Here is a 13,785-nt window from a genome sequence, read left to right on the forward strand (position 1 = left end):
ATGTGGGAGTTTTTGTCAATCATATTTTAACAAATTACGTGGCGAAGTGAGCTTTTCTGGTGTTGGCTGTAATTAACATCCACGGCGTAAGTGTCCATCTACACTAATCCCATTTCCTTGCACTTGATCCAAATCCTTCGAGTCCGAATGCGTTTTTAATGTTGTTACTGTACATCTCCCCACCAGACGCATCCACTAGCAGCTCCTTATATCTGCGTACCAGTCTCTATGTTGAAAACGTTGCCCCTCAGGTTCCCTTATCTCCTTCCAACTAACCTTAAACAGATGCCTCTCATCCTTGATTCTCCAAACTTTGGATAAAGACCCAGGGCATTCACCATATCCATGCCCCTCATGATCTTATATACCTCTATATAAGTTTCCCATTCAGTCTCCTCTGCTCGAAAGAAGAAGTCTGAGAATATCCAAACACTCCCTTTTACTCAGACCATTGGGTTGTGGCAACATCCTTGTAAATTTCTTCTGCATTCTTTCTAGTTTCATAACATCCTTCCCATAACAAAGTGACAAAATCTGAACACAATACTTCAAGTGTTGCCTCGCCAAAGTCTTGTATATCTGGGACATAACTTCCCAACTTGCCCTGACTGATGAAGGCCAGTGTGTCAAAAGTCTTCTGTCTACCTGTGACTCCACTTCCAGAGAACCGTGAACCTGATCTTCAAAGTCTCTCTGTCCGCTACCCCCGTTAAGGCCCTAACATTCACCATGAAACACCTACCTTGATTTGACTTTCCAAAATGCAAGACCTCACGCCTATCTATGTTAAACTCCATTTGCCAGTTCTGGGCCCACTTCTCCAGTGGATCAGGGTCTTGCTGCATTTTTGATAACCTTCCTCACTGTCCACGATACTGATTCTTTTCGTGTCATCTGCAAATTTAATTATTATGCTTGTTACAATCTCATTACAGTCATTGATAAGAGATAGCAAATAGTAATGGGCCCAGCAGCAAACCCTGAGATTCTCCACCTTTTCACTAATATCCTTCAGGTAAGGAAAATGTCATCCTTACCTGGTCTGCCCTCCATGTGACTCCAGACCCACAACAAAATATTTGAACCTTATCTGCCCTGTGGGCAGTTAAGATGGGCAATAAATGCTGCCTATCCAGCAATGCCCTCATCCAGAAAATTAATTTAAAAACGTTACAGGCCTCCATCCCTACAATCATTCTTCCACTATTAACCTCTCCTTCCTAATAGCAAGCCAATTGTATATCCAATTTGTCTGCTCCCCCTGCGTGCTATGCGATCGAGTCTTCCAAAGCAGCCTATCATGTGGAACCTAATCAAAGGCCTTACTGAAATTTATACAGACTATGTCTACTGCTCTCTATGTCTACTGATTCAAGAATCTAAGTAAAGCCATGTTCCTACAATTATGGATCATTGCAGATGGAGAATTTGAGGCAATATCTAAAGATTTCATCTTCTTTGTAAGGAATAATCTTCTTACCACAGACACAGATGCATGTACCATGAAATGAGAGGGAAGAAGCTGAGTATTTCATCTGTCGAGCTATGACAGAGTAGAGATTGTTGTACTGAAACTTGAGGATTTATTGCGATCACTTATTTCCAGAAGAGACATTGATAGGGTGAGAAATTCCATACTTTACCCAGGTCTGATTGGTATGATTTCATGTCGTGTGTACATCAGTACAGGGAAGCACTTTATTTATGACCAGTGGAGGCAGATCATAGTAAGCATGGTCAGAGAGGTCATGGGGTAAATAGACTTGTACAGAGTAAGCCTTACAGGTTACACTGCACAGGACGTGCACTCGACAAGATCAACATGAACAAGATCAGCATTAGTTGAACTTAGAGAGTCCATTCATCAGTCTAACATGACTTTCCTAATTGTTTCTAAGCCCAAATTAACTCTCCATATATTAATAAGCAGTCAGTGTGTGACCCTGCATTGAACATCATGTTGTTCACAATCCCCAACAGCAGCCACAATACCTTCCATCTGAAACAGGTAGCCATTCTCACCAGCTTCTGCCCTCCATAGAGAATATTATGCTGTCTTCTTGGAGTTGAAAGATGACTTCTTGAGGTTTCACACAAAGCATTTCGCTTCCCTCCTAACTGCAAAAAAAAAAACACGTTAAAGTCCCACGTGTGTACCATGAGCAACGGAGCCACCTGGAACAACGTGGAGCAGTCTGTCTGTGCAGCCTCTGCTCCACTTGTTCATCATGTTAGAGCATCAATTAGGAGAAAATAAGGATTGCAGATGCTTGGAAATCAGAGGCGGGAGTGTGATGCTGGAAAAGCACAGCAAGTCAGGCAGCATCCGAGGGGCAGGAGAAAACACATTTCAGGAAATAAGCTTTTCATCAGGAATCAGCATTGATTACCTCATTCTGTCCCTGTGTAAGAGCGTTGAGGGTCTGAATGGTCTTCTCCTCCTGTTCCTGTGTCAGTGACTCATGGGTCAGAATGACCTCCTCCTGTTCTTGTGTAAGTGACTCAAGGGGCTGAGTGGTCTCCTGCTGTTCCTGTGTAAGTGATTCAAGGAGCTGAATGGCCTCCTCCTGTTTCTGTATTATGGACTCAAGGAGCTGAATGGCCTCCTGCTGTCCCCGTGTAAGTGATTTAAGGGGCTGAATGGCTTCCTTTTCTTCCTGCGTCAGTGACTCAAGTTGCTAAATGGCCTCTTCCTATTCCTGAGTAAGTCACTCAAGGGGCAGAATGACCTCCTCCTGTTCCTGTGTAAGTGATTCAAGGGGCTTTATGGCCTCCTCCTATTCCTGTATAAGTGACTGAAGGGTCTGAATGGCCTTCTCCTGTTCCTGTGTAAGTGATTCAAAGGGCTGAATGGCCTTCTCCTACTCCTGCGTAAGTGACTCAAGGGGCTGAATGGCCTCTTCCTGTTTCAGTGTCAGTGACTCAAGGGGCTGAATAGCCTCCTCCTGTTCCTGTGTTTAATGACTCAAGGTTTCTCAGTAACATCAGAAACTGCTGGGGTTTCCACAGAGTTATACGTTTCAGTGACTATCTCCCGGCTGCTACTCTCTGACCATTTTTACTGTATGCTGCTTTATTGCTTTTCCCTCCTGGAGAACTGTGTGTGAGAATTTGCTTTTTTTTTGCCAAGTGGTTGTGTTTATGGGATCTGACGATATTGGTACAATTAGTTAGTAATAAGATCGTATCTACTATTCTGTTAAGTTTTTGAATCGTGTCGTCATTCTAATTTCCTCTTTCTTTGATTATATTTTAATGATAGTGCTCAAATAAACTGATTTGCTTAACATCGTGTAGTTTCACCAATCACATTGCATCTGAACCAGTTGTTATATTTGCCTTTAGAAAAACATAAGGGTTGGATTTACACAACCACGTCAAAATATTTTTAAGGGCCTCTGGCCTGGTCCATAACACTGGACTCCTTGCTTCCTGTGTAATAGACAGGAGGGTCTGAATGGGCTATCCCTTTTCTTGTTTAGTAGTTTCAATGGGCTGAATGGCTTCCTTATATTCCTGTGAATTGAGCTTGAGATGCTGAATGAGTTCCTCCAGTCCCTGTGGGATTAAACAGCGTCTCCCAGTACAGTTACATGAATGCTACATATACTTTAACAGCACAAGCCTGAATGTTGCCCAGGTCTTGCTGCACATGGACACAGACTGGTTCAGGAGCTGACGGGGGAACACATTGTTGTGAACATTAAATAAGCTTCAAGAAACATCCCCTCTTCTGACCTTATGATGTGGGAATGACATTGATGACGCAGCTGAAGATGTTTGTGAAGAGGAAGCTAACCTGAGGATCTCCCACAGAGATGTCCCGGGACTGAGATAATGGACATCCACACACCACAAACACCTTCCATTTTCCTGTGATTGACTCCAACCAGTGGGGAGGTTATGCTGATTCCCAAACAAATCCAATTTTGTTTAACTCTTTGACGTCATCCTCAGTCAAGCAGTGCCTTGATATCAGGGCCAGTCACTGTTATCTGAAACTTTGTGTTCATATCATATGTTCATAGCAACAGGTCATGGTACAGGAGCAGGGGGTGCTAATTTCAATCAGAGGGTATTGAATGTCAGCAATTTGCTTTCCATCATGTTAGGAGAGCTAGATGACAACGTATTTAAAGAAGGGGTAGATGGATTGGACCTGACAGAGAGTTAAGGGCTATGAAGATTTGGACATTGAAGAGGAATTCAGACTTAGAGCAGATCATCCATGATCTTAGTGAAGGGCAAGGCAGGCTTGAGGGAGATGAACGTCCTGCCCGTGTATCTCATGTTCTCACATTCTGTTATTGGAAGGTTAGTTGGTGTTATTTTCCTGGAAGGGCAGTTATTGAATGTTGCAGTAAGCGATGTGAGCCATTTCTGGGTGAGGTATGGGGGCTGTATTCACAGTTAATCTGGGTCTACACCATGACCAACAAATGAAGTACAATTTGCAGAAAGGGGAAGCTCTACAAAGAGAGATGAGGCGCCTCTTTCATACCCAGCCTGGGTTTTCAAATTACATTCCCTAAATCACCTCAAACCGTGTGTGACAATACTGGGGGGGCTGAATGGTCTTCCATGCTTCTGTGCACCAGGTGATAGCAGTAATGGACTCCATCTGCTCATGTCTAGCAGGTTTGATGGGCTGAATGGAACACTGAAACATGGGACTGAAGAGCAGGAGTTGGTCATTAGACACTTTGACCCTTGTCCACCAGGCACTAAGATTGTAGCTGATCAGGTTGTGGTCTCAGCCCCACTCTCCTGTGTATCTTATTATCCATAACACAATTCCTAACTAACTCAGTCTTGTATCAATGTAAACATAGAGGCACGATAAACTTTCAGAAAAGAATTCTGACTCCTCATCCCTATTATAGAATGAGAGAGCCGTATAGCATGGAAACAGATCCGTTAGTCCAATTTGTCCACTCGGACCAGATAACCAAATCAAATCTAGTCCCATTTGAAAGCATGTGGCCAGTATCCCTCGTCTTTTAGTCACTTTTTAAACGTACAATTATACCGCCTTCACCACTTCCTCTGACAGCACTTCCTGAACACACATCACTCTCTGCGTGAAACACTTGCCCGTAAGGTCCCTTCTAAATTATTCCCCACTCTCCTTCTACCTATGCCCTCCTGTTTTGGACTCTTTATCCTGGAAAACAGGCTGTGACTATTCAGACTATTCAGGCACACATTTTTTTTTTGCTTGCACACACTTCTGTGATGAGACCTAATGAGGGAGAGAGAGTGCAGTATAGGCCACTCCTTCTCGGGCAGATTACATTTTCTTCCTCTCTGAGTTGAGTCACACAATAATATCATCCTCGCCCAACTGGACCATATGACATTTCCTTGAACATTGTCTAAACTATGTCTACCTCACATTCCCTGCTCCATGAAGGTACATCGTTGCTGCTTTTTCCTTGGCAGAAAATAAATTGTGTTTATACGTGACTGCATCATTTAAAAATGTTTAAACGTTTATGCATTCAGTGCACCTGTGGTAAAATGAAGGCATCTTATTTTTTAACAAATGCAGAAATTGTTGCAAAAACTCAGCAGGTCTGTCAGCATCCAGATGCCTTTCAAATGTTGTAATTAGACCAGCCTCCACCACTTCCTCTGGTAGCTCATTCCTCTGCGTGAAATGGTGACGCTTAGGCCTCTTCCAAATCTTGCCCCACACACTTGAAACCAATGGCGTCTATGTTTGGACGCCCCTACCCCGGGAAGAAACCGTGACTACTCACCCTCTCCGTGTCTATTATGATTATATAAACCTCCACTGCTGTAACTTGGCTGTGCTCTCAGTCTTCCCTGGGCCTAAATTCTAGAACTCAATACTGACACCTCTTCCTTCTCCATCGATACTCAATTCTAACACAATTTTCATCGGTTTGTCAAGACGTATTATGAAACATCTTTGTGGGATTTGTACCTGAAACTTTGTGCCCGGAGATAGGGACAGTGCCACCACTCAGCAATAGTAGCTAAAGCTGCAACATGATTCTCCTGTGTGTTTGTTCATCAGCCTGGTCTGACATGCTGGCATGCAACTCCACAACAGGCAGGACTTGAATCCAGACCGTTTGGTCCAGAGCTTGGGGGCACTACTGGAGAAGTTTAGGATTTGGAATCAAATCCAGAGTTCTGGCTCAGAGGTACGGGTACTACCCATTCCACACGATTTAACTATGCCCAGACTTTGGGTCACATTTTAAGTACCTGCTTTCAGCTCGGTATGGATTTCTTAAAATCTGGTTAACATTACTGAACTACACAAAATGTTTTTCATTGTTAAACAAAGGCAAGGTATTTGTTTCAATTTTCGAAAGTTGAGATCACGTACTCTACCATCGAATTAAACAATAAACATCGTTAACTGCTATTATCTGTAGTCTGCAATATTCGGAAAATAAATCCTGCAGACATACTCTGCACAATGAAGGGTCTCGAATAGATATTTATTACTAAACGCCAAAGACAAAGATAGACAATAATTTCTGTCCCCAAAACTCCGATCAGTATTACCCACCGATAACATGCGTGACTGCCCTCTTCCTAAAACCATGAAATGATACCAGGCCGCTGATTGCTGTCCAGCCTCTCCTCCCCATTGACTGTGTCTGCAATCTGTCCCTCTTCCCCAAAAGCACACAAGGCAACCCAAGCTCAAGGTCTTTGTGAACTTCAAGGCTGGAGTGTGAAGGCCTCCTGGAGAGGGGATGGGCATTTTAAAATTGAAGAGAGAGAGTGAGGAAGCAGTAATATTACTCACTGGTCTGAGGGGTGACAGATGGAGTTTAATTTGGATGAATGCGAGGTATTTCATTTGGTAAATCATACAAGAGCAGGATCTATACAATTAAAATTAGGGTCTTTGGCAGTGTTGTAGAACAGAGAACTAGCCGTCTGGTATAGTTAATTAAAATTTGCATAGTGGATAGTGTGGTTAAGAAGGTATTTAATACACTTGTCTTCATGAGTCAGACCTTTGAGTATCGGAATTGTGACGTCATGTTGAGGTTGAACAGGACATTATTGAGACCTTTTCTGGAATACTGTGTCCAGTCTGGTCATCCTGCCCGCTCATTCCATATGCACACCACTCTCTGGGTGAAAAAGCTGCCCCCCAGCTCACATTTTTCCCCACTCACTTTTAAACTATGTCCTCTAGTTTTAGACTCCCTGTACACTTAAGAAAATACCTTCACTATTCACTTTGATATTATTGACCTTGATATTATTAAAGTAGAGAGGGTTCAGAACAGATTAACCTGGATGATGCTGGGAATGGAGGGAGTGAGCGATAAGGAGAGGCTGGATAGGCTGGAGTGTATGAGATTGAGGGGTTGACGTTACGGAGGTTTATAAAATCATGAGAGGTACAGAAAAACTGAAGGGCCAATGTCTTTTTCCAAGAGTGGGGGATTCAAGACTGAGGGATATTTTAAGTTCAGAGGAGAAAGGTTTACAAAAGTCACGAGAGGTAATTATTTTAGACAGAAGCTGGCTTGTGTGTGGAATGAACTTCCAGAGGAAGTGTTGGAAGTGTCTGCAGTTACAACGTTTAAAAGACGTTTAGATCAATACATGGAGAAAAAAATAACAATTTGAATGGTATTGTGAGCACTTGCCCTCTCCCTCCCCCTCTCTGAGTGAATCTTTGTTGTTTTTCAGATGTTGCCAATGCCTGTGCAGTGGCGGGGGGAGGCCAGCAGAGGGTGGCATTGCATCACTTTAAGCACCACAGAGACTGCCAGACCTGCCCCACACAGAGACACACAGAAACACACAGAGCTATTGTGAGGACACGGCGTGAAGCTCATCTGGTAATTTAACCTAATCAACAAGAAACGCTCAATTTGCATCATAAACTTTTAAAATCTGAGTGACAGAGTACTCCCAAATTCCACTGTTTAAATAAAAACATCAATTTATTTTATAACTTTGAAAGTGAACATTTTACATTAACTATCCACAACTCTGATAGCTCCCTATCTCTGAACTGCTTATTACCCGACTCCAGCTCTATAACGATAGACACTTTCAATAAGATACTTATTAAAATTACGTAAATGTAATTTCAAAACTGTCGTTTTCGGTGTTTTCTTCCCCCTGTGGATCTCCCTGGTTCATCTTCTTTCTGTTTACTGTGAATATCATCCATTTGAAAAGGTACCTTTGATAGAGAGTGTTTTCTAATCTCTTGGATGTGCGTAGGTGGCATTTGCTCTGTCTGCAATTTCCAAAATGCCTGCATTCCTAATATCCACAACATCGGATTATCTCATTGATTCAATTTTCAAAAACCAATAAAATCAAACTTCATTTGGTTTTAGTACCCTGTGGCATAATTGAAACTGCTTGGTAAAATTCGAACTGTTGTCCAAAGAGCAACCACTCAGGGATCTATTTCACACACAAATGTTACATATTTTCAGTTGTCCTTGACACTCTGGGTCTGCCATCCACTCATATACACAGGTGCTGTAAGCTCTCAGTTCAGAACAGCATTCATTCTCTCTTAAAGGTACAGTACACACTTTCAACTTCATAACATTAATTCCATGATATCAATGAAGATAAGCAGAGCCTATCCGGATTTCTCTTGCTCAATGGTTTATCAATATTTCATTCACTGTGTCTAGTGTGTGTCAGGAGTTTTGTTGGTCTGTTGACGATATCTCATTATTCGACTCCCTCCGTTGGAATATATCTGCATTTCACTTGCTCATACTCAAGAGTGTGGCAGGATTTCAGTTGATATTTGGGCACTGAGACGCTATGACAATCTCAATGTTTGTAATTGGCACGAAACCTGGAAGAACTGTGAAGTCTATAGAGGACAGTGTGGAAATCTAACAGGACAATCACGCGTTGGTGTAGTTTTCGGGCAGATGGGGATCAATGCAGAGCTGTGTGAGGTGATGCACTTTGGTAGGAAGGACATGGAACGATAAAATAAAACAGCCTGTACCATTATAAAGGGGCTGCAGGAGCAGAGGGCGCTGCGTGTATGTGAGCACAGATTGTTGAAGATATCAGAATAAGTGGGGAGAGCAGTAACTATCACAGATTAGTTTCAGTATCTGAGGGGGGAGGTGTAGGAGGGAGTCACCATGCTCCCTTCCTTGGAGCTGGTGGTGACGATATGTTGTGAACCCTCCCTCCTGCCCACCGAGACCATGGGGATTCCATTTGTACCAGCTCGACACAGAAGGGAGATGGCATCAGGGCCACGGCTTCTAAGTTGTGCCGGGGGGAAACGGAGCTGCCAGCGGGTTTAAAGTGAGAATTGCCCTTCACTGAACATAGCTCCTTACTCGGTCGGTGTGACGTGGATGTTTCAGAACCTCCACACGAGGCGTCCCGGTCCTCTCCGACTCCTCACAGGGTCCTCCCCACCTGGCGGGGAGAGGAGGGTGAGGATAGGAGTGGGTGGCCCTGCTGTTAGTGCTGGTGTAGGTGGGGATAATGGCAAATGGTGAGGTTTTCAGAGGGAGTCTGTCGACAGGGTTGTATGAATGCAGTGCTATTGATGTGGGGGGTAAAGTGGATGGGGTGACAGAGAGAGAGAGGAGAGAGAGAGAAGTTATTGCATGCAGCAGTGAGAGTGGTGGACCTTGAGTCTTGTTCGGTGGTAGGTGCTATAACAGATGTACAGTGAGTGTGAGGGAGCAGAGAGAATACGGTGACCCTAATCCAGACAGAGCGGGGAAGGTTATTGATGCTTGTCCTGTATTGCAGGATATTACTTCAGACTGCAGATACTGCACTGAGCTGGGTGGTGAGCTCAGACCATGCTCGGTGGGTCTGGTGGTGTGGCCCCCTCTGGGAAGAGAATGCCCCCCTCTATACTAGCCTATCCACCAGAACCTCCGTGCCCCTGTCGACAAACCGTGGTGTAATTGTCCCTTACCTGCCCTGCTCGGGGTAAACTATGCACGGCATGCTCCAAACGGAGAAAGCTCAACCGTGTGCCCATTGGGCTTTTAGAGATGGCACCAGTGCCTGGTATCATGGAATATCCAGGGCGATAGTGAGTGCCTCCAGCCATGATGGATGGGAGAATCGGGGTGGCATTGAATGAGAGGGACACCATGAGGTGGGGTGGGTAGTTAATGTGGTGAGTTCAATCAAATAACCCCGGGAAATTAGCTCATTCTCGTCCAGACAATCCCTCTGTCACACTCAATGAAAATGGCACTGAGAAAAATTACTGTTCGAATCTGCCCAATGAGTCATAGATTCTGATGAAGCCAATTCCAGTTACAAAGATGCAGAACAGATGTTCATCTGACCTCAAACCATTATCCCTTTTTCCGATCTTTCCTGGGAAGACAGGCTCATGTTACCGGATGTGTCTACCTTTCAGCATTCTGAAACCTGGTAACGCATCCATCCATGACACTGTCTCTCAGTCGCCCTCTCTCTGTCTATACCCAAACCCCTCCCATGTGGAGATATTTAAAGTGCTTTCCCCACCATCTCTCTCTGGCGGTGATGTTCACACCCACAGCACCACCTTGTCATTGCACAATGGAGATAAGGAGCTGGAAATGGATGGGAGCTGCACATCCTGTCACTTCCAGCATAGGCTGCTAGTTTCCCCACACTGGGCATGGATCTAACACAGTGTTACTGAGCAATGCACTGTGGTGCTGTACACAGTCCTACATGTTGGGAGGGTAACTGCTCCGGGTTTACAGATTAATTCACGGGTGATCACTGCACAGGTCGCTGTGCTGGTCAGAGTATCTGGTGGAGGTTTATAGATAACGCAAAGATGTGGTCTGTGCAGCTCCACATGCTGGATTCATATTTGTTTCAGGTTCACACATTAGTGCCCTGCTGTGTTCTGCATAGCTCCCCGTTCTGGACAGATGTGTAGCCTGTACACAGTACATCATGTTGGTGTAGTGGATGGGGGTAAATGTGATGGACAGGTCAAGGGGTTCCCTGGAAAGTTCTCTCCCCGACATTCCATAAATGAAAGTCCCCGGAACGTTCCGTTCCCAACATTCTATAACTGATATTCCCCGGAAGTTCTGTCCCTGACATTCTATAACTGACATTCCCCGGAACGTTCTGTCCCTGACATTCTATAACTGACATTCCCCGGAACGTTCCGTCCCCAACATTCTATAACTGTCATTCCCCGGAACGGTCTGTCCCTGACATTCTATAACTGACATTCCCCGGAACGTTCCGTCCCCAACATTCTATAACTGACATTCCCCGGAACGGTCTGTCCCTGACATTCTATAACTGACACTCCCCGGAACGTTCTGTCCCCGACATTCTATAACTGACATTCCCCGGAATGTTCTGAACCCTGACATTGTTTGTGAACAGCCGTCCGTCAGTGAATTGAACAAACGATAAGATCCCGAGGGAAGAGATCCCGTATCAGGGAGAAGGAGACACTGTTCCGATGGTCCCTCAGGCAGTTAAAGGGGTGAATACGTTTTCCCTGTGTTTACATTTCTCCACGACACAGGATCGACCACAATTTAGACCAAAATACAGGAATTTCCAAACTACGTTTGTCTTCAGGAAACCTTCAGGACAGCAGCGTTTCCACCCTCCGTATTAGGAACTGGGAAGGAGTGACCTGTGTCTGCTCTTGAGAGATCAAGTGTGTGGGAATGTTCTAGAAACAATCTGTCCTTATGGATGTGTCTCTGTGTGTTTGGGGAGGGAGGGTTTCTTGTGGTTTATGTCACATTTTTGTCAGTAATTCAGGCATTCCCATTTGTTATTCCAGCTCCAATTATTATAATAAATCCCTGAATACAGGGGCACATTTGAAAATCTCACTGGGTCCCCGATCAAACGGGTCCCTTTGCCTCTAGGCTGATGGATAATGGGTTTGTTTTCCTTCCTCACAGTTAACGTAGTGACCATCTACGTCCTGCTTTATAAAGATTGTGGATTGTCTCCATGTGTCAGACGTTACCTGGGGGCCATGGCAGCGGCGGATCTCTTGGTCATTATCCTCGATCTGATACTGAGACACATTCCCATTGTTTATTGGGAACAGTTTTATTTCCTGTACTCCGTCCCCGTGTGTAATATCCACGCCGTCCTGCTTTATGCAGTTACTGACTGCTCTGTCTGGTTCACCGTCACTTTCACCTTTGATCGGTTTGTGGCCATTTGTTGCCAGAAGTTGAAAAGCAAATATTGCAGTGAGAAAACGGCGGCTGTGGTTCTGGTAGCAGTGACTGTGCTGAGCTGTTTAAAGAACATTTTCTGGTATTTTATGCTCACGGCTCAGTATCGGCTGGTGAACAACCCCTGGTTTTGTGGTGTATCAGACGCTGTATATTCCTCCAGTGTCTGGGTCACAATCGAGTTCCTCCACCACATTCTAACCCCGTGTGTCCCATTTCTCCTGATTCTGCTGCTCAATGTTCTCACCGTCAGACACATTTTAGTGACCAGCAGAGCCCGCAGGAGACTCCGTGCTCACACCACTGGGGACGCTGAGTCTGACACAGAAATGAGAAACCGACAAAAATCCATCATTTTACTCTTTGTGATCTCGGCCAATTTCATCCTGTTATGGTCAACGTTAATGCTGTTTTCTATATGGAACCGGATGTCGTGGATTGTGTATTCCCCTGTGTATCTCCATCTCTTTGTGCGGGAATCGGGCTTCATGCTGCAGCTCCTCAGTTGCTGCACAAACACCGCGATTTATGCCGTGACCCAGACTAAGTTCAGGCAGCAGCTGAAGAATGTGCTGAAATATCCTTTCACCCAACTCCATCCATCCATCAAATTCCCTCATTAATCAATCCATCCGGGATTTTCTCATTTCATTTCAGTGTTTCAGCGATGGAGCAGCCCGTCGCAATGGTAACAGACTGAGGGTAACGCTGGTTTGTCCATCCTTATCCCCCAGGGGGGTTACAGGGAAACATTTCAATTTTTCTCACAACTCAGGGGCCAGTGAGAAAAGGCACCATCCCACTGACTGTATCCATCACTGCCATTTGTAAACAATAAAAATGTTCATTAAAGCGTGCCGAGCAGCAGAGTGACCGATGTTGTTGTGTGTCTTTGTGTTGGAGAAGCTGAGCTGGAGAGAGACAGACTCAGCCCCAAGTCTGGTCCTCAGAGAAGGGCAGGGCACCGCGCCCTGAGCTCAGGAGCTGGGTTTAAATCCCTCTGTACCCCCACTCTAACTTGGCCTCCCCATTTCCTCTCCCCTACTTCTCCTCATTTCTCTCCCTCTCTCTGCACACACTCTGTTTCACACCACCTCCCCTTTCATTCTCCCTCGTTCCCCCCTCTCTCTCACACCACCCCTAACCCTGGTTTCTCCACCTGCCTCCATTGTTTCCTCTCCCACTCCCCTGCATTCTCTCTCTCTCTCCTGCCGTCTCTGTCTCCCTCCCGCAATTCCGTCTCTACCCTATTTTCCTTCTCCTCCCACCTCCCACACCACTCTATCATCTCACAACCACCCCTCCAACCATATGCAGCCACAGCACCAACCACATCACCCTGCCCCCTCCCCCTCCCCCCCGGTCTCTGGATCAGAGGGAGAGGGACGCGTCAGGGAAACAGAGTGTGTCAGAGAGAGAGCGAGGGACAGGAGGAAGAGAGATTTAGTCAGAGAGAAACAGAGGGAGGTGGGGAGAAAGAGAGACCGAGGTAGGGGGATCAAGAGTGAGAGAAGGTGGATAGAGAGTGAAGGATCAGGGAGAGAGACAGAGAGAGAGAGAGAGAGGGAGGGAGCAAGGCAGAGATAAGGTGAGG

General features: G+C 45.2%; 1 protein-coding gene across 1 annotated transcript; it reads left to right on the top strand.

Moving 5' to 3' along the window:
* Nucleotides 1-11,881: 11,881 nt before the first annotated feature.
* LOC148139867 (neuropeptides capa receptor-like) lies at nucleotides 11,882-12,814 on the top strand. Its single transcript, XM_087980692.1, has one exon. It carries the CDS (start codon nucleotides 11,882-11,884, stop codon nucleotides 12,812-12,814), a length of 933 nt encoding a protein of 310 aa, XP_087836818.1.
* Nucleotides 12,815-13,785: the final 971 nt, after the last annotated feature.

The sequence above is a fragment of the Chiloscyllium plagiosum genome, unplaced genomic scaffold (assembly GCF_037043375.1).
Source record: "Chiloscyllium plagiosum isolate Xiang-an unplaced genomic scaffold, Cpla_swu_hap1 HiC_scaffold_37, whole genome shotgun sequence".
In the NCBI taxonomy this organism is placed as follows: domain Eukaryota; kingdom Metazoa; phylum Chordata; class Chondrichthyes; order Orectolobiformes; family Hemiscylliidae; genus Chiloscyllium; species Chiloscyllium plagiosum.